This window comes from Hippopotamus amphibius, chromosome 8 (assembly GCF_030028045.1).
Source record: "Hippopotamus amphibius kiboko isolate mHipAmp2 chromosome 8, mHipAmp2.hap2, whole genome shotgun sequence".
Classification (NCBI taxonomy): Eukaryota; Metazoa; Chordata; class Mammalia; order Artiodactyla; family Hippopotamidae; genus Hippopotamus; species Hippopotamus amphibius.
The window spans coordinates 91,510,258-91,532,639 of NC_080193.1; the positions used below are offsets into that span (position 1 = coordinate 91,510,258).

General features: G+C 35.3%; 1 protein-coding gene across 6 annotated transcripts in view; it reads left to right on the top strand.

Annotated features, from left to right (window-relative positions):
- ABCA12 (ATP binding cassette subfamily A member 12) overlaps nucleotides 1–22,382 on the top strand; it is a 193,924-nt gene that overhangs the window by 66,951 nt on the left and 104,591 nt on the right. For all 6 annotated transcript variants that reach the window (XM_057745989.1, XM_057745991.1, XM_057745988.1 and 3 more), the window contains 5 exons: nucleotides 125–303; nucleotides 9,558–9,670; nucleotides 14,211–14,286; nucleotides 17,464–17,582; nucleotides 18,641–18,747. In XM_057745989.1, the coding sequence (XP_057601972.1) occupies nucleotides 125–303; nucleotides 9,558–9,670; nucleotides 14,211–14,286; nucleotides 17,464–17,582; nucleotides 18,641–18,747 (594 nt within the window). The remainder of the gene's footprint in view (nucleotides 1–124; nucleotides 304–9,557; nucleotides 9,671–14,210; nucleotides 14,287–17,463; nucleotides 17,583–18,640; nucleotides 18,748–22,382) is intronic.

Consider the following 22,382-nt stretch of genomic DNA (forward strand, 5'->3'; position numbering starts at 1 on the left):
ACTGAATGAAAATCCAAAAGAAATAATTACGTGAAAATCTAAACTTTTAATGTTTTCAGAGACAACCATATGGTTACAAATGTTGAAGTCTCATTTCACCCTGTTTATGGTCTTATATTTTAAGCTATCAAGTGATCCCAACAACCAGAAGACAGTGTTTCAGGAAATGGTCAAAGTACTGTCCTTCTTCTCACAAGTGCAAGAGCAGACAGCTGTGTGGCAGCTTCTCTCCAGTTTTCCAAATGCATTCCAGAATGACACGACACTAAGCAAGCTATTTGATGTTCTTCAAAACGCGAACAGGTAAGAAAAAGTAAGAATGAAGGGGAACATTACTATTACAAAGAAGTCTTTTTTGTTGTTTACTATTACCGTTAGGATCACTGGTAGGTAGGTAATTTAAACACAGCAAATAATCCTGCAGCACCTTATTGCAGATTTTGGCATTGAAAGTAAGGGTATTACTTAAGCAAAGGAGAAACACACACTGTGGTCATCAGGGTTATTGACAGGTATATGGGGAAACAAGGAGGAACATTAATCATAACATCAATAGTGTCAGTTGGTATCCCAGAACTTCTGAGAAAGATGGTAGAGCAGGACCAATGGTAGATTGGAACACTGGCTCAGGCTCACTCAGGGACAACCAGCGCTCTGTGCATCTAGTGTTTTAACTGTTCAAGAAGAAAATATTGCATTGGGTTTTGGTTGGTACAACACAGAAAAAAAATCCCCGTTGTTTAGAGTTTTGCACCACGCCACCTCAAGAGGGTTGGCCTCCCTCACGTGTAGCCAGCCTATAGATGACCTTTCTAAGCCTTCATATTGGGTTGGCTTTATTTCACACATATGACACAAAGATTTGAAAATTTCTGCAGGAGAAACCCTTTTAAAGACTGTTTTCCTCATAAAAGAGATCTGAGCATGGCCAGCACTTAGAGTTTGATGGACACATACTTAGGTTTTGGCTGTCCTTTGTAGCTAATTTGGAAATGTGCATTAAACAAAACAACAACTACATCAACAATTAGCAATTATTGAGTACATGTTACATGCCAGACACTTTACTGGACCCTTTATATGTATCACATTGAAACTTACAACAGAACTATTTATTTTATACATGAGATAACAGTGGATTATAAAAATTAAATATTTGATGATCATGCAGCCAGGAGGGCTTGAACCTGGGTTTTTTAACTCCATAAACCAGACTGCCTCTCTAATCTGTCACTAAGAACAGTGGATTCTATTGCTAATGTCTGAAGCACCAGAAGAGAGTTTTCTCATCTTCTCTGGAAAGCTTCCAAGAGTTTATATTTGTTCAAAGACCTTATAATAAGCCCTAATGTTGGTGCATTAATTTCATTTGATTCTCACAACAGTGCTTTGAGATTGAGACCACAGATATCCCCATTTTATAATAGAAGAAACACATCTTCATGAAGGTCAGATGACTTCCTCAAGGTTCTACAACTAGTAGGTGGTAAAGCTAGGACCTGAACTCAAGGAATCCGAACCCAAGCCCTGTGCTCTTTCCACAGTAACAGGTCATAACTAAACTATAGAAGAAGCAAGATATTAGGAAATTTGATTTGGTTCTAATTTTGTCTCTTAGGGAAATTTTCACTCACCCAGAATTTTAACACTTGATTCTCTTCCTCCTTTGTATATTCTGTTTTAGAAAACAACAGGTAAATCAATTAAAAGAGAAAGGGGATTGTTTGAATTGTATAATGTAGCAATGAAAAGAGTCAAGATACTGTTTAGACTACAGTAAGATATCACTAACACTCACTAGAAAGGGTAAAATTTTAAAAGATGGTCAACCCCAGCTGTTGGCAAGAATGTAGAGCAAATAAAACTTTGACACATTGCAAGTTAGAGTCTAAAGTGATACAACCATTTCGATAAACAGTATGACAGGTTCTAATGAAGCTAAAAATACATTTCAAATGATGTAGCATTCTACCTCTGGATATTTACCCAAGAAAATGAAAACATATGCCTGAATGAAGACTTGTATGCTAATGTTTATAGCAGATTTATTCATAGTAGCTAAAAATTGAGGGAAAAGTAAATATCAATAAACAGAATAGATGAAAAAATTGTAGTTTACTGATACATTGGAATTCTACTCAGTAAGAAAAGTAAACAGATTACTGAATTACACAACATAGATAAATCTCATGAATATTATGCTGGCAAAAGAAAATAGACCAAAAGAAGAAAAAAAAAGCACATACTAGATGTGTAGATATTGCATTATTGACAAAATTAATGTATAGTGTTAGAAGTCAGATCAGTGGTCCCTGGGGCAACTGTTGGAAGCATGGCAAAGCTTTTTTGAGGTGATCAAATATTTTATATCTTACTTAGCATTGTGGTCACATGAGTATGTATGTTTGTCAAAACTCATTGAATTGTAACCTTAAATAGGTGCATCATATTGTATGTGAGTTATACCTCAACGAACTTTGGTTATTAAACAAATGAAAACCAAAAATCTCACAAAATAATACTCACTGGAAGGTGGAAGATCCAAAAAATACTCTCAAGTCAAAAATAAATTAATTAATTAAAAATACATTAGACATTATTTTGGTAGAGTAAATTATGTAAGGACATTGCACTGTGGCTATTTGACTTTTCTTAACATGTAAAATAAAATTATTGCCTTATGTAATAGGGTATATTCTCAGGTAATGATTAGAATTTTGTGAACCAGTCTGCATAATAATGAAAACAGCTTTTAAAAGAAATAGCTTCAAAGTATTATAAAGCAAATGACATTTGACTTTTATCTAACCTGAGTAACACATTTTTTAAAGTAGTTGACTTTTATTTATCTTATTTATTATTAATTTATTATCATTTAATTAAATAATTAATTTTTTAATGCCATTTATATACTTGTTCTTTCTTTTTTTTTTTATTATTTTTTGGGGGTACACCAAGTTCAATCATCTGTTTTTATACACATATCCCCGTATTCCCTCCCTCCCTTGACTCCCCCGACTCGAGTCCCCCCCACCCTCCCCACCCCACTCCTCTAAGGCATCTTCCATCCTCAAGTTGGACTCCCTTTGTTATACAACAACTTCCCACTGACTATCTATTTTACAGTTGGTAGTATATATATGTCTGTGCTACTCTCTCGCTTCATCTCAGTTTCCCCTTCACCCCCCGCCCCCTCCCATACCTCGAGTTCTCCAGTCCAATCTCTGTATCTGCGTCCTTGTTCTTGTCACTGAGTTCATCAGTACCATTTTTAGATTCCGTATATGTGTTAGCATACAATATTTGTCCTTCTCTTTCTGACTTACTTCACTCTGTATGACAGACTGTAGTTCTATCCACCTCATTACATATAGCTCCATCTCATCCCTTTTTATAGCTGAGTAATATTCCATTGTGTATATATGCCACATCTTCTGTATCCATTCATTTGTTGATGGGCATTTCGGTTGCTTCCATGTCCTGGCTATTGTAAATAGTGCTGCAATAAACATTATGGTACAAGTTTCTTTTGGGATTATGGTTTTCTTTGGGTATATGCCCAGGAGTGGGATTACTGGATCATATGGTAGTTCTATTTGTAGTTTTTTAAGGAACCTCCAAATTGTTTTCCATAGTGGCTGTACCAACTTACAGTCCCACCAACAGTGCAGGAGAGTTCCCTTTTCTCCACACCCTCTCCAACATTTGTTGTTTCCAGATTTTGTGATGATGGCCATTCAGCTCATTGTGGCTTTGACTTGCATTTCTCTGATGATTAGTGATGTGGAGCATCTTTTCATATGTTTGTTGGCCATCTGTACGTCTTCTATGGAGAAATGTCTATTTAGGTCTTCCGCCCATTTGTGGATTGGGTTATTTGCTCTTTTGGTATTAAGCTTCATGAGCTGCTTGTGTATTTTGGAGGTTAATCCTTTGTCCGTTGTTTCATAGGCAATTATTTTTTCCCATTCTGAGGGTTGCCTTTTAGTCTTGTTTATGGTTTCTTTTGCTGTGCAAAAGCTTTTAAGTTTCATGAGGTCCCATTTGTTTATTCTTGATTTTATTTCCATGATTCTAGGAGGTGGGTCAAAAAGGATCTTGCTTTGATGGATGTCCTAGAGTGTTCTGCCTATGTTTTCCTCTAAGAGTTTTATAGTGTCTGGCCTTACATGTAGGTCTTTAATCCATTTGGAGTTTATTTTTGTGTATGGTGTTAGGAAGTGTTCTAATTTCATTCTTTTACATGTTGCTGTCCAATTTTCCCAGCACCACTTATTGAAGAGGCTGTCTTTTTTCTATTGTATATTCGTGCCTCCTTTGTCAAAGATAAGGTGCCCATATGTGTTTGGCCTTACTTCTGAGTTCTCTATTTTGTTCCATTGATCTTCCTTCCTATTTTTAGGCCAGTACCATCCTGTCTTGATCACTATGGCCTTGTAGTAGAGTTTGAAGTCAGGAAGCCTGATTCCACCAACTCCATTTTTCCTTCTCAAGATTGCTTTGGCTATTCGGGGTCTTTTGCGTTTCCATACAAATCGTAAGATTTCTTGCTCTAGTTCTGTGAAAAATGCCATTGGTAATTTGATCGGGATTGCATTGAATCTGTAAATTGCTTTGGGTAGTACAGTCATTTTCACAATGTTGATTCTTCCAATCCAGGAACATGGTATGTCCCTCCATCTGTTTGTGTCGTCTTTGATTTCTTTCATCAATGTCTTAAAGTTTTCTGCATACAGATCTTTTGCCTCCTTAGGCAGGTTTATTCCTAGGTATTTTATTCTTTGTGTTGCAATGGTGAATGGGAGAGTTTCCTTAATTTCTCTTTCTGCTCTTCTGTTGTTAGTGTATAGGAATGCAAGAGATTTCTGTGCATTAATTTTGTATCCTGCTACTTGACTAAACTCATCAATTAGTGCTAGCAGTTTTCTGGTAGAGTCTTTAGGGTTTTCTATATATAATATTGTGTCATCTGCAAAGAGTGACAATTTTACTTCTTCTTTTCCAATTTGGATTCCTTTGATTTCTTTTTCTTCTCTGATTGCTGTGGCTAAAACTTCCAAAACTATGTTGAATAATAGTGGTGAGAGTGGACACCCTTGTCTTGTTCCTGTTCTTAGAGGGAATTCTTCCAGTTTTTTCCCACTGAGAACAATGTTGGCTTTTGGTTTTTCATATATGGCTTTTATTATGTTGAGGTAATTTCCTTCTATGCCCATTTTCTGGAGAGCTTTTATCATAAATGGATGTTGAACTTTGTCAAAAGCTTTTTCTGCATCTATTGAAATGATCATATGGTTTTTATCCTTCAAGTTGTTGATATGAAGTATCACATTGATTGATTTGCATATATTGAAGAATCCTTGCATCCCAGGGATAAACCCCACTTGATCATGGTGTATGATTTTTCTAATGTGCTGTTGGAGTCTGTTAGCTAGTATTTTGTTGAGGATTTTTGCATCTATATTCATCAGTGATATTGGTCTGTAGTTTTCTTTTTTTGTGACATCTTTGCTTGGTTTTGGTATCAGGGTGATGGTAGCCTCGTAGAATGAGTTTGGGAGTGCTCCACCTTCTGCAATATTTTGGAAGAGTTTGAGAAGGATAGGTGTTAGCTCTTCTCGAAATGTTTGATAGAATTCGCCCATGAACCCATCTGGTCCTGGGCTTTTGTGTGTTGGGAGATTTTTAATCACTGCCTCAATTTCCGTACTTGTGATTGGTCTGTTCATGGTTTCTATTTCTTCCTGGTTCAGTCTTGGAAGATTGTATTTTTCTAAGAATTTGTCCATTTTTTCCAGGTTATCCAATTGATTGGCATATAGTTGCTTGTAGTAGTCTCTCATGATGTTTTGTATTTCTGAGGTGTCCGTTGTTACTTCTCCTTTTTCATTTCTAATTCTGTTGATTTGCATCTTCTCCCTTTTTTTCTTGATGAGTCTGGCTAATGGTTTATCAATTTTGTTAATCTTCTCAAAGAACCAGCTTTTAGTTTTATTTATTTTTGCTATGGTTTCCTTCCTTTCTTTTTCATTTATTTCTGCTCTGATCTTTATGATTTCTTTCCTTCTGCTCACTTTGGGGTTTCTTTGTTCTTCTTTCTCTAGTTGTTTGAGGTGTAAGGTTAGGTTGTTTATTCGATCATTTTCTTGTTTCTTAAGGTAGGACTGTATTGCTATAAACTTCCCTCTTAGAACTGCTTTTGCTGCATCCCATAGGTTTTGGGTTGTTGTGTTTTCATTGTCATTTGTTTCTAGATATTTTTTGATTTCCTCTTGGATTTCTTTAGTGATTTCTTGGTTGTTTAAGAGTGAATTGTTTAGCCTCCATGTGTTTGTATTTTTTGCAGTTTAATTAAATAATTAATTTAATTTTTTATTGCCATTTATATACTTGTTCTTTCTAATATAATAGCCTCTAGGCCACCTGTGGGGTTTTTTAATTTAATAAATATGACATTACATTTTTTGTAAATTTAAGGTGCACATTGTGTCATGTAATTTTGAGCACTTGACGTGCTATTATTACCAAGGAATTGAATTTTTAACTTTAATTAATTTAAATTTTAAACACTGATACTTGATCCAGTTATTAGAAAAACTTAATATGTTTGAAACAACACAGGTATGTGAATCTACTTTTCACCATTAACTGTAATGAAATCCAAATACAGATTAAGTATTTTCAATGAAAATTTAACATCTGAGTTGAGATGCTTTATAAGTGTAAAATATATGGTGAAATTTAAAGACCATACCATAAAAGACAAAATACCTTATTAATACATTTTATATTGATTTGATGTTGAAATGATAATATTTTGAATGTATTGGTCAAATAAAATATATTATTAAAATTAATTTCATCTGTTTCTTTTAACTTTTTTAATGTGACCACTAGAAAATTAAAAATTAAATATGTGGCTTGCATTTTATTTCTGTTGGAGAACACTTTATAAACCATTTTCTAAAGTTAAATCTTCTTTACTATTCTTATTAAACTAACAGTGTCACTAAAATCTGTAAATTCTTCACAAATGACTGTATCTTATCACCAAATCATTGGTTTATCTTACTCTTCGTTGATCAAGTAAAATAGACAAATAAACCTCATAAAAACTTATTGTGACTATATCCTCCAGCAATTGTGTAAAGTTGTAAGTTGTTATATAGTTCAATCACCAAAACCAGATTATATAATGCTAAGATGATGACAGAGTTTGGCAAAAATGAGCAATCTCAAAAATCAGGAAGGGTATATGAAAAAACATACATGATATTCGGCATGAGAAAGAAGTTGTGCTGAGATACAAATCACAAAAACGTTTTAAATTACCTTTACTTATAAGGAGACCTGTTTTGGATAACTTCCACTTGTATATGATGAAAAGAATAGAAAAACAAAATCAATGAAGAGAAATGAAAGTATTTTGATCAATAGTTTAAAGGATTTCAGAGAAGACGAGGGTCAGGTGTCATTTTTAAGTCATGTTTTGTTAGAAAAAGACGAATTGTCTTCTGAAACTTTTATTAATGATATTAATAAAAATAATGCTGACAGTTACAATGAGATTGCCAAGTGTTCAGTCTCTGAAGGTGTTACTTTGAGACAAGAGATCAGCTGAGTCAAGCAGAGGGCTAAGCTGGGAGAAGGCTGGCAGAGATCTACAACCTCAGAACATTTAACTGGTCTCCATGGTCACCAGGGTTCAGAAGCAACTCAAAGTCTCTGAGAACCAGGAGATTCTTGGGGCAAATATAAAAATGCCTGAGGTATTGACTGTTATATATACAGAGCAGAGATGAAAAAAACACAGTCATACCCCTGTAGCTAAACACACAGCTGAAAAAACAAGCTAACAATGGCTGTGGGCTCAGTGCAGAAATGTTCTGCCCTCCTCCTCCCTGCCATGTTGGGACAAAGTGCCAGGGGCAAGATGTTAGTGAAAAGAACATAAACTTTGAAATTAGACAGAACCAATTCTATTTATTTGGATAACCTCATGTAAGTTACTTAACTTTTTTTTTATGTAAAGTGATTCTAGCTCTTTATTTTTTTTATATAAATATTTATTTATTTATTTATTGGCTGTGTTGGGTCTTCGTTGCTGCACATGAGCTTTCTCTAGTCATGGAGAACAGAGAGCAGAGGCTACTCTTCGTTGTGGTGTGTGGGCTTCTCATTTTGGTGGCTTCTCTTGTTGCAGAGCATGGGCTCTAGGTGCACGGGCTTCAGTAGTTGTGGCCCACAGGCTTAGTTGCTCCTTGGCATGTGGGATCTTCCCAGACCAGGGCTTGAACCCGTGTCCCCTGCAGGTGGATTCTTAACCACTGCACCACCAAGGAAGCCCAGTTACTTAACTTTCTGATTTTTAGTTTCCCTATCTATAAAACAAGACAAAATTGACTTTATGGAATTATTAGAGAAGTAAAAATTAAAAATATATATGTGTTCATATATACACACCTATCTACTAGAAACTAGTGGACACTAAAAAGTTAGCTCTTTAAATATAATTTTCATTCATAGCTAAGGAGCTAAAATTAAAATGGTCTTAATTTAAATATTAAAAATTCCAAAATTATGGTAGAAAGTATATGCACATACTATTGCTGGAGTGAGCCTTCAGTTGACTAGTATACATATGGAAAAACTATTAGCTAATATGTACTGCATTTAACTTCACAGTGACAAATTGTTAACAAAGGCTTTTGTTTTAAGTTACTACTCATGCATATTAAAGCACTGCCTCACGGTATTTGTGAAATTCAGACATACTTGTACAGTGCTAACATTTTTTAAATGTACTAATGACAATAAAGGGATAAAAAAGGCATTTCTTAAGTCATTAGTTGATTTTTTGGAAATATGGAATGAAGTCAAGCATGAGTGAATTTGCTGATTGTTCATCCCCAGTGTAGACTGCCCATCTTATTAATAACATAAAAATCCTAGGGAGACAGTGCCAGTTAGTCTGGATATTAATTTTGAGCTACCCCTGGAGCAGTGCCTATTGGCCATTTAGGGGATAGAATGCAGTCTTTAATTAGGGCAAGCTCCATTTTTTTTTTTCAAAAACATTACCATTTGTTCAGCAAAAGGTAAATGTTTATCAAATGCTTAATTAAAAATTATTCTTGAAACTGGATCCTCTATCTGGGCTTGATTTTTAATGAAAATAATTTCCAATATTTAATTTTTCCCTTTAATTAAAAACAAAAAAGAGGTTCCTTTCATTGGGAGCTACTGTTTCTAACCACTTATTTTTAGGTCTTAACATCAACAACAAAAAACCTGATGTGAACTTCACTCCTTACTTTAAGGCCTTTTAGGTTTTAGAATCCTGCAAACGTGAAGTGCTATGTCTGGTTCAAGAATGCTTTGTTGGGATTTTGTGCATGAACAGACAAACAAGTAATTAAATGACAAAAGCATCAGCTTGTCTTTTATGTTATAAGAATAATTTTCTGTACTGTAGCTATTTTCTCCTTGAATAATCTTTTGTTTCTGTCTGCAAACCTTGAAATGCAATCTGGTTTAATTGTTTTTCGACTTTTTAGTGCGCTGCTGGTCGTGCAGAAGGTTTATCCACGTGTCACAACTAACGAAGGTTTCAGAACTCTCCATAAATCTGTTAAACATCTGCTGTACACTCTGGACTCTCCATCTCAAGGTATTATACTTCCATCTTTCTGTATTCAATTCTGTGTTGCAATTCTGTACTCGGTTCCATTAGAATTAAAAAACAAAGTGCAACAGAAGTAATCATTTATGGATGATATTATTCTTAGGTGGGGACATCTGCTACAACCAAATCTGGATCTTTAGCTAACCAAAGTGTGGAGACAAGGAGAAATGGCCAGAAAAGAGACTGTGACTTTCTAGGACTTTTATTTTGGTGAAAATGATCTCTCTTGACTATATTATAAAGCTATGTTTATACTTGGTATGAAAAATAAATATCAGAGTAAGGAATTAGCCTCAAAGAGTAGATTTCTATCACTACCTTTTGAACCAAAGCCTATACTAAATTGCAGTGTTTTTGCCCTCTTTTCCAACTTCTGACTTTTTAATCAGGATGCGTCTTTCTTTGGTAAAAATATACCCCTCTACCAGCCATCTTGAAAAATGCATGATGAACATCAGAGCGCAAATAGATCAGTATAGGTCTACTGTCACTTATAGCTGTGAGACAAGCTATAGCATGTTGCTAGTGAATCAGAAAAAAATCGTCTTTGCACATAGAGAGTAGCATTATATACCACACACATGGAAATGCACAAACACATACACCCAGTCATAGACAAACATTTAGGGCTATAAGGGATGAATCCCTACTTTCCAAGTAAAATGTTTGGTTAGGATCTACCTCTCCTGAATGAATTTAGAAATAGGCTTTCTCAGCTGAGTCTGTCAGCTTTTAAATATGTAGACTTTACCTTTGAATTACAGATAAGTATCCTGAGAGCATCAGGTCACAAGCTGATTCTTTATTACAAGGTCTTAAACTATTAGTTTTCATATGAAAAGCAGGTTTGGAAAGGCTTTGAAGACTTTTGGAAGGAGGGTCTAACATACTCTTGGATACCAGTTTCTGTTAGTCTAGAACATTTTTTATATCTTCAATTACGGAATTAATGAGTAGCTTGTAAGATTGATTGTTGTTAAATGCAGTTGACAAACACTAGGATTTTAAAAAAAAAGCTTATAGGGTAGAGTGGGATGAATTGGGAGATTGGGATTGCCATATATACATTGCTAACAAGAAAAAAATATCAAATTGTACACTTTAAATATATGCAGTTTATTGTATGTCAATTACATCTCAATAAAAGTTCTTAAAAACAAAGAAAAAAACTCAAAAAATAAAATAAAAATTAAAAAAAAAAAAGCTTATGCTTTTAAAAAAGTCCAGGCCGGAAATCCAGACAGTACAGTAGCAAACACTAATTACTTCCTTTATATATTTTTATATTTTCATTTTAAAGCCTTGAGAATTTCAAGTTTCTCCTTATCATTCTTTTCCTTTTCATATTCAGACTCACACCTTGTAATTGTATAAAGTAGAGGGATAGAGTTGAAAATTTTTTTACAAAGGACAAAAGCTCCTAAGTGCCCTAGAAGCCAAAGAACCTCTCATTAGTGAACAGTATAACTCAATTTTCAATATTCAACAATGGCCAAGTCTCACGTCTGTGAATATGCAAATGATTTTGGCATGTATTAAACCATGCCATTGGATAGTCAGGACGAGAAGGAAATATATCAAAGAAATGTGTTTTTATTTTTAAAATTAGATGTGCTCGTATTTGTTTTTTAATTTCCTACACATGTGACTTCATCAGTCCGAGGATATCAATGCAGTAGCATTAATGTCAATTCCTAAGTCACTAACCCCAAGCCCCTACCTACCTGCATAAGCAGAAATTTCATGGCCTTTGAAAAATCCTTCGAGGTATTTCTGGGAATCCTTCAGGAAACTCAAACTTGTTGTGAAGTCTGATACCTGCCACGTTGCCCAAGCCACCCATGCTTAGTCTTCATGGTGTTTAGCGGTGCTTGTGAACACACTTCTTCCCTTGGCTTTACACTGAGTAAACTGGAGTGGAATGGTCTCTTATAGAGAGTTGCTTGCTTGGGTCCTCTCTAATGCATTTCAGAGCTCAGATCGCTTTGAAGGTCTCACTCCTCTCTTTCAAAGAAAGAAAATAGAAAAAGAAAATGAAAAGGTATATTTTTTGTGTCAATGATAAATATTTTATTATCAAACCAACTCTATAAGAGATAGTTATCCCATTTTTCAGACAAAGAAGCTAGGACAAAGGGAGGTGGGCACTTTGCCTGTGTTATACATCCAGCAAGTGGCTGAACTGAAATTTAGAGCCTGGATATGTCTAAGCTTAATGCCAGGTCCCCGAGCTCTCTGTTAGATGGGCTCACTTGTATTTACCATCTGGGACATATACACAGTTGCTTCTAGGATATCTCACACACGTACCTGCCACCACCAAACCTCAGAATGGCTCCACTTTCAGCCATTGATGGAGTGTCACTCATTGTGCCAACTTCCTTCCCACATGATTCATTTTTTGATAACCATCCCCCATTCCTCTCTGCACCCCCGTGTCTAATTCAGACCTCCCCACCTCATGTCTATTTCTGATTCAACCATGATTATGAACACACTTCAAGATTTTTTCAGAAGCCTTCTCAGCCACCATGATAGCACCATGGAGGTGCTAATAAACACTTGGGATGAAAGTTGTCTCCTAACTTCCTGTTTTAAGGAACCTAATTCTCAGCTCCACCCCAGTGAGGATCCCCACTTCACAGTTTAGTATTTCCATTTATGAAACTGAGTTTTGAGAGCAAAGATTACCTTTATGGCTCACTGAAGTTTGCTCTTTTGCAAAGTAGTAAATTATATAAAATTACATTTTTAAGCAGAAAGCCATCTTTACTGGTTGAAAAGAGGTTATCTGTGCACTAGATTTCTTTCTATGTCTTTGAGCACTGTTTTTATATGTACCTAAGTCTACAAATAAAAAAAAAGTAAAATCTCACTTTTTAAGGTCTGTAACAGTTTCTAATTCATTAAAGCCTATTTAGACAGTATTTCTTCTCAGGTACTTTAGAGTCCAAAAGGAGAAATGGCCAGAGGGAAAAGTCCATTCTTAACATCAAGGTCAAGCCTCTAATTGATATGTATAAAGTTAATTTCTATTAGTTATTCATTTTAATAGGCTGATGAGGAAGAGACACTCATACCATACAGTATATGAATGCTAATGAACTTGCTCGACCTCACATAGGAGTTCAAAGTGAGCAAGATTTGATCTTGGAAAAATGGTTTTATATACGTTTACATTGCAAAAGCATAAATCTCCATGGAATCCTTTCCTGGGTTATTCTGTATATGGATGCCAATAAATAATAGGTATTACCATTCTTAACTAGGTTTATTTATTCTGGATATCTTCTTGATCCTTTCATTCACTGATGCATTGCTGTCGTTAGAGCAGTAATACTTAGCTGCATCTTGAGCAGAGCAGAGGAGAACTCCCTTCTGCCATAGAGGAAAACTGAAAAAGCCCCTCTACCAGTTACTAGGTATGGTGCAGACATTACTCAGACATGACTGATACAGACGTAGACAAGGAGATCTTTAATTCTGTGAGTCTTTTACACACATGCTTATTTAAATAAACAAAATGATCAGCGTGAGAAATGTACAGATGGTTTCCTAGTTTTGTGCTAGGACCTTCTAAGAAGGCTCTAGAACACACTAACTGGAGATAATGGGAGAAGTGTTAAAGCTGGCAATAAAATATCCTATTGAAAGCGATTAGGCCAATGTTAAAAAATGACAGCACTGAAACTACTGGATTATTTATAAGGAATTAGTAGTGTTTACAGAGAAGACAAATAAATAATACCATTTCCTTAAAGAGGCTGAATGAAAGCACTGGATTTCTGATGTTTTTATTTATGTAGTAGCTATTCAAAGTATTTCATTTTCAATTTTGCGTGTGAACATTGTTGAACACTTACTCTTTAACAGTACAATATTATGCAACAAGCTGAATAAGGGACCTGTTTAACTTCTAGGGGCAATTCTTTGTGTTGAATTAAATCTTCACTTATGGTTTCCATTAGACCCAACTTAGTGATTGCCTTCCACACGCCAAACCTTCGTGTTATTCAAGACATTAGCCAATTTGTATTCACAGCTGCATTCAATTGAAATCACTGGCCGCTCTTTGAAAGATCAAAAATATAGATTAGTGATGGCGGATGTTTCCTCTGGCTACATTCTAGACAACCAAAGGCAAACAAATGAGAAAAATCCAGTGACCCATAAGACTGAAATTGGCTTTGTCAATTTGCATTATGATATTCAAGAGTCATCTATGCATACAGGTCTTAGAATAAAATAATGCAATGGTTTGATGCACCGAGAAATAATTTGTTAGAAATGCATATGCTTGACCACTGGAATTATTTCAATTAGTAGGCATCTATTTCCTAGAAATATCTTAAATGTTTCTAACCAAAAGAGCTTAGACATCTCTTGAAAAGTCCTTTGGAGAAAAATTCTGCAGACTGCCTGCATTTTTTTCCCCATCAATTTGACCTGACATGATTTTTGCTTGGAAAAATAAATCCTTACAGGAAATGTTAAATATTCTTCTATATAAATGTTATCACTTTAGGTGACTCTGATAATACAACACATGTGTGGAATGAGGAAGATGGACAGTCACTATCCCCAAGCAGCCTGGCTGCACAGTAAGTCTTTGTTGGTTTGTTTGTTTCTAAATTGGTAAGTAACTTGGCTGAATAAGCAATTAAACAATTCATAAGCATAATTCTTCTGTCAGTATCTAAGACCATGGAATAGAAAAATCAACTATAGACTGACCAAAGCAAAAAGATACAGTTGAAGTGCAGTAAAGTTGAAACTTGTTTTTTGGTGTTATTCAATGACACTTTTGGATAATGCAACGTGAGGATCTGTTTTTCTGTTCTAGATCCCACATGTTCTGTCTGGACTAGTTACTTTATGTCTATGAGGAAAATCTAGCTGGAGGCCTAATTTCCAACTTTTTCAGGCCTTTCATCATGAAAGATGTAAAAGTCTCCAATTGTTTACATTACTATTTATTTCAGTGTTTAAAAATCAGAATATTTTGTGTGCTTACTCAAAGTAAAGCAAACTTTGCTTCAGTAGTATTCAGGTAGCCAAAACTGTTTATAGGTCATTTAATTTTGGACTCTGTGGGGCATGTAAATATGTTGTCTCAGGAATAGGTAGTGGAAATAACAGCAGTAACTTTGGCTTCTAAGAACCATTAATATAAGCAGTTTTCTGAAGTAACTGTAATAGTTATGGTAGGAAATACAAGCAGTTGCCTGTAGAAGCTGATTGAAGTAAATTCATATAGTTCAGGGTGAATTTAGTGACCAGGTGGCCTGTTATGTAAAGGTTGTTTGGGCCTGATAAATTATGCTATTGAAATTCTTTGACTTTAGTCCCAAAGGATATATTTTTGTGCTAATGGAAATGTGTACAAATAAAAACAAATAATAGGACTTGTTTTTAACCATTCATTTCTCTTTCTAAAATAAAATCTATGCAATTGTTTATAAACTTTCTATTATTCAATAAGTTCCCCAACTCTGGGTAATTCTAGGCAAAATCCTTCCATCAACAACAACCTCCTCTTCCTGCTCCTATGTCTCTCCTGCTCTAAAGTGGCTGAATCAGATGCTTCTCCCAAGAGCAGTCTCACAGCCCTGGGCAGTTTTTCCCCAGGCAGGATTCCATGTTCCAAATAAACAAGCCCTTTAAACACATTCCCTATATAGGTAGCAAAATGAATTTTTTTAAAAAACCTCTGAGTTGAGACAACTGGAGGCTTATTGCTGAAGCCAGGTATCTTTATCAGAGCCTTGGGGCATCCATAGCTTTGATGATGCTAGCGCTTCAGACCTGAAAATTCCACAGCCTTGGTTGCTGACAGCTAGCTGGCCATTTATTAGGACGAATTTAATACTTTTAAGATGGCTCTTGTTGAGATTGATGAAATTAAGGGATTTCTTATCTTTGGACTTCCTTTCCCTTCCCGTTTTAAAATAATCACAGAGTGGCAGTACTTGGTGTGAGATAAAAGTGTTTATGGTCCAGAATTTTCTAAAGAAAGCTGCTCAAAAAATTTTTTTTCCTCATAGCTCTTCTCCTTCCTCATTATTTTTGCACTAAAGTTATTATTTTTTTATTGTTGTGTGTGTATGTGTGTGTATGCCTGCAAACACATGCATGCATACATCCTTAAGCTCATCTTTAGTTGTAAGCATTCTTGGGAAGTAGGTAAGATTTTATGTGAAGAATACATAAATTAAATGGTTTAAAGAGATACTTGGATGTTTATGCCAAAACAGTGGCACATATATATCTTAATTTTTGGTGTATATTAAATCTAATCTCAAAAATCTTGGCAATCAAATGTTCTTTATGGAACTAAGGTAATGCTTAGATGATATTTCAAGGTCACTTTTAGCCCAGCATTCTTCTATTTAAAGCTTGAAAATTTACCATCACATGTTCTTGTGACATTTCATCTGGAACTTTAGAACCAATATTTTGCTACTGAGCACAGCACCAGGATGGAAATGGCTCAATGCTATAATAATTATGACAGAGAGGAAGACAAACACAAAAGAAAGAGAGGCAATTCTGAGGAGAGTCTCTGGTCAAGGAAATGCCTACAGAAAAGCAAGAAGGCTCAGGCATCGGTGCAATTTTTTTTAAACATGGAGGCTGTGGACTGTATTTAGATGAGAGTCGGCCATCTGACCAATTAGCTGTGCTCTGACTGCCAAGTTAGAGACTTTTCTTGCCATAGGTTTTTTTCTTGTTAAAGTTCCTCATGGATCCAGTGTCATTAACCGATGTCTAAACACCATGAGACTTCTGTAAAGTTTACACAAACATTGTCCTACTGTTTACTAGCTATGGCAGTATATGAATTAAATCTAAGTTAAATACCTAATAGAACTAGTTAATTTGTGTGGTGTGCCATTCGATTCAAAATTGGTTCCCAAATCAACCATTGACACATTCTATCTCTGCTGTACATAAAAGTTAATAATAGACACTAAGGGAAGAAATAACAAAATAAAGAGAGATGCAACCTCACAGTTGAAGTGATAGGGCATGCGTAACATACACATATTTACTCACAGGCATATGCCTCAAAAATCTTAGACTATGTCCTCACATGCTAGTCAATTTGGAAGGAAACCAGAAAGCGGTTAATTTGGGAACTCTGAAATGGTTGTTAAAGATAAAAAAAAAAGGCACTTACATTGTTCAATTAGATTCTACCATTTCTTTTTAGTCACAGTTAAATGAATTTAAATTCTTTAGAGAATGTTATAGGTGGAAGGGATCTAGCAGATCATCCAGCCCCCTACTTCTTATTTGACAAGAGAGAAAACTGAAGCCCAGAAAGAGGGTTGCCAGATTTAGAGGGAAAAGAAAAGAAGGGAAGGGAAGGGAAAAGGACGTGCAAGACTTGTGGGACATACTTATACTGAAAAATTATTCATTATTTGCCTGAAATTCAAATTTAACTGGGACTCCTGTATTTTATCTGGCATCCCTGGCCCAGTGATTTTTCTTTCATATAAATGTCCCTAGAAATGATCTTAAGATCACTTAAGATTGTATATTAAAATAATTAGGTATAAAGATAATGCCCATGGAAAAGGTAAATACTCGGAGAATCCAGAGTAGTGCTGCATTGTGCAGCTGGACTGGATGGGGGAGTATGTCCTACTTCACAGAGCTTCAGTGCTCAAGTCAACCAATGCCAAACAACCAGGGACTCACATGATCTCAACAAAATGGCTTTTCTTTATTTTTGTATAACTTAATTTATATATTCTTTTCTAATTCTATAGGCTCCTAATACTGGAAAACTTTGAAGATGCCCTCTTAAATATATCAGCAGGTAGTCCTTATATTCCTTACTTGGCATGTGTGAGAAACATCACTGACAATTTGGCCAGGGAATCAAAAGGTAATACTCTTCTTAAGAGTCAAAATGCTACTCATGGTTTCTAATTTTGTTCTAAAAGTCTTATAAGACTTATAGAACTTCTAAGTCTTATAAGTCTTATAACATGTCTGCTTAAAAAGAAAGAAAATTTAAAAATCTTAGTTTCCGTATGCATCCTTTTCAGTGATTTGATATATGCAGGGAATATCTAATCATAATATTATATTATTACTCCTGTTGCTGCTGCTAGTACCACCTCCCACCTGGAGAAACTTTAGTGTATAAGGACCATATAACAGATAATGTGATAATGGCCACCTGGATAAACTTTCCAAGTCTCCAGAATTAGTTCACATAACGCTCCATGACATTTTCTATGCCCTTAATAATGTTAGTTGTCAAAAAATAATGAAGAAGGATAATGTAGACTTCCAAAAGCAGATGTAAATTACATAAACAAAGGCATTTTTGTAGCAGACTATTTTTACTTCTGGTCCTTACACACTTTATTTTCAATCTTCTACCTATATGGACCACCATGAAGATTAATATTTCTTTTCCTTTTATTAAAGATAAAACATCTATTTTCTCACACTTTGTAGGAGATATGCATTCACTATTCCTATCCCAAAATAGTTTTTTGAGGCTTAATGGCAAGCAAATAGCACAACAAATATTTAAGTGTGGTCTCTGTTTACTGGGCATGCATCAATCAGGTTGGAAGGGCATATTTGTGTCACAGTGATTGTACAACTTATCCTCTCTCAAACACTTCAACTTAACAGTACATTCAAAATAAAAGCATATTCAGTTCACTAAGAACTAAAACTGTGTAGTACCTTTGCTGGAAATATTTTTGTCTCTAAGCAGAATATCTATGAATATTTTAAAAATAATGAACTCTGTAGTCTCCATGGTTCAAGGAAAGATTAAATTTTCATTCATTTTATATTTAGATTGAAGTAGGCTATTATCTTAGAAAAAACTTAGTAATAAATTAGGATAAAGGTGTCTTTCAAATAGGTTGCCTAAATGACCTTGCAGTTCATACAAGGTAATTCTTTTCTCCTCCTTTACAGAAAATTTAAGACTGCTGCACTCTACAATTCGGTATAAAAAATCTTCTCTTCAAAATGGTTCCTATGAGGATTACTTCCCTCCAGTTCCTGAAGTCTTGAAATCAAAAGTAAGCCATAAAAGAGAAAAAGAACAAACAAACAAACAAACAAAAAAGCACACCTCAATATTTCCTGTAATTCTCTGGCAAGATATATTTGTAATTTAAGTTTTAAATCTGCGTCTTTATAAATACCTGTTCTATTTTGACTCTAGATTAATGCTAAAAAAAGGGTGACAGAAGTTCTGGTGCTACATAACTGTATTTTTTTAAAGAACTTTTATTGAGATACAGCTAACATACAATAAACTGCACATATTTAGAGTGTACAGTTTGGTATCCCAATCTCCCAATTCATCCCACCCCAAACCTCCCCGCTTTCCCCACTTGGTGTCCATATGTTTGTTCTCTACATCTGTGTTTCTGTGTGTGCCTTGCAAACTGGTTGATTTGTACCATTTTTCTATATTCCTCATATGTGTGTTAATATACGATATTTGTTTTTCTCTTTCTGACTCACTTCACTCTGTAATGACAGTCTCTAGGTCCATCCATGTCTCTAAAAATGTCCCAGTTTCATTGCTTTTTACAGCTGAGTAATATTCCATTGTATATATGTACCACATTTTTACCCATTCATCTGTTGATGGACATTTAGGTTGCTTCCATGTCCTGGCTATTGTGAATAATGCTGCAGTGACTATTACAGTGCATGTGTCTTTTTGGAGTATGGTGTTCTCTGGGTATATGCCCAGCAGTGGGATTACTGGATACATGGTAGTTCTATTTTTAGTTTTTTAAGGAACCTCCATACTGTTTTCCATAGTGGCTGTACCAACTTACATTCCCACCAACAGTGCAGGAGAGTTCCCTTTTCTCCACACCCTCTCCAGCATTTACTCTTTGTAGATTTTCTGATGATGCCCATTCTAACCGGGGTGAGGTGATACCTCATTGTAGTTTTGATTTGCATTTCTCTAATAACTAATGATGATGAGCAGCTTTTCATATGCCTCTTGGCCATCCGTATGTCTTCTTTGGAGAAATGCCTATTTAGGTCTTCTGCCCATTTTTTGATTGGGTTGTTTGTTTTTTTGATATTGAGCTGGATGAACTGTTTATATATTTTGGAGAGTAATCCTTTGTCTGTTGATTCATTTGCAAATATTTTCTCCCATTCTGAAGGTTGTCTTTTCGTCTTGCTTATAGTTTCCTTTGCTGTGCAAAAGCTTTTAAGTTTCATTAGGTCCCACTTATTTATTTTTGTTTTTATTTCCATTACTTTAGGGGGTGGATCAAAAAAGATCTTGCTGTTATTTACTCTGAAGAAGTTCTTCCTATGTTTTCCTCTAGGAGTTTTATAGTGTCTGGCCTTCCATTTAGGTCTTTAATCCATTTTGAGTTTATTTTTGTGTATGGTGTTAGGAAGTGTTCTAATTTCATTCTTTTACTTGTAGCTGTCCAGTTTTCCCAGCACCACTTATCAAAGAGGCTGTCTTTTCTCTGTTGTATATCCTTGCGTCCTTTGTCATACATTAGTTGACCATAGTTTATCTCTGGGCTTTCTATCCTGTTCTGTTGATCTATGTTTCTGTTTTTGTGCCAGTACCATACTGTCTTGATCACTGTAGGCTTGTAATATAGCCTGAAGTCAGGAAGCCTGATTCCACCAACTCCGTCTTTCCTTCTCAAGATTGCTTTGGCTATTCAGGGTCTTTTGCGTTTCCATACAAATCGTAAAATTTCTTGTTCTAGTTCTATGAAAAATGCCATTGGAAATTTGATAGGGATTGCATTGAATCTGTAAATTGCTTTGAGCAGTATAGTCATTTTCACAATGTTGCTTCTTCCAATCCAAGAACATGGTATATCCCTCCATCTGTTTGTGTCGTCTTTGATTTCTTTCATTAGTGTCTTATAGTTTTCTGAGTACAAGTCTTTTACCTCCTTAGTTAGGTTTATTCCTAGGTATTTTATTCTTTTTGTTGCAATGGTGAATGGGATTGTTTCCTTAATTTCTCTTTCTGATCTTTCATTGTTACTGTATAGAAATGCAAGAGATTTCTGTGTGTTAATTTTGTATCCTGCAACTTTACCAAATTCATTGATTAGCTCAAGTAGTTTTCTGGTGGCACATCTTTAAGCTTTTCTATGTATAGTATCATGTCATCTGCAAACAATGACAGTTTGACTTCTTCCTTTCCAATTTGGATTCCTTTTATATCTTTTTCTTCTCTGATTGCTGTGGCAAGCACTTCCAAAGCAATGTTGAATAGTAGTGGCGAGAGGGCACATCCTTGTCTTCTTCCTGATCCTAGAAGGAATGCTTGCAGTTTTTCACCATTGAGAATGATGTTTGCTGTGGGTTTGTCATATATGGCCTTTATTATGTTGCAGTAGGTTCCCTCTGTGCCCACTTTCGGGAGAGTTTTTATCATAAATGGGTGTTGAATTTTGTCAAAAGCTTTTTCTGCATCTATTGAGATGATCATGTGGTTTTTATCCTTCAGTTTGTTAATGTGGTGTATCACATTGATTGATTTGTGTATATTGCAGAATCCTTGCATTCCAGGGATAAACCCCACTTGATCATGGTGGATGATCCTTTTAATGTGCTGTTGGATTCTGTTGGCTAGTATTTTGTTGAGGATTTTTGCAGCTAAATTCATCAGTGATATTGGTCTGTAATTCTCTTTTTTGTAGTATCTTTGTCTGGTTTTGGTATCAGGGTGATGGTGGCCTCATAAAATGAGTTTGGGAGTGTTCCTTCCTCTACAGTTTTTTGGAACAGTTTGAGAAGGATGGGTGTTAACTCATCTCTAAATGATAAAATTCATCTGTGAATCCATCTGGTCCTGGACTTTTGTTTGTTGGGAGATTTTTAATCACAGTTTCAATTTCATTACTCGTGATTGGTGTGTTCATATTTTCTATTTCTTCCTGATTCAGTCTTGGAAGGTTGTTGACAGATTCTTTCTAAGAATCTGTCCATTTCATCCAGGTTGTCCATTTTATTGACATATAGTTGTTTGTAGTAATCTCTTATGGTGCTTTTTATTTCTGCGGTGTCTGTTGTAACTTCTCCTGTTTCATTTCTAATTTTATTGATTTGAGTCCTCTCCGTCTTTTTCTTTTTCTTTTTTTTTTTTTTGGCACACGGGCTTAGTTGCTCCGTGGCATGTGCAATCTTCCTGGAGCTGGGATCGAACCCGTAACCTCTGCATTGGCAGGCGGATTCTTAACCACTGCGCCACCTAGGAAGCCCTCTCCGTCTTTTTCTTGATGAGACTTGCTAGAGGTTTATCGATTTTATTTATCTTCTCAAAGAATCAGCTTTTAGTTTTATTGATTTTTGCTATTGTTTTCTTTGTTTCTATTTCATTTATTTCTGCTCTGATTTTTATGATTTCTCTCCATCTACTAACTTTGGGTTTTGTTTGCTCTTCTTTCTCTAGTTTCTTTAGGTGTAAGGTTAGATTGTTTATTTGGGATTTTTCTTGTTTCTTGAGGTAGGATTGTATTGCTATAAACTTCGTCTTATAACTGCTTTTGCTGCCTCCCATAGGTTTTGGATCATTGTGTTTTCATTGTCATTTGTCTCTACGTACTTTTTGATTTCCTCTTTGATTTCTACAGTGATCTCTTGGTTATTTAATGGTGTATTGTTTAGCCTCCATGTGTTTGTGTTTTTTACAGTTTTTTTT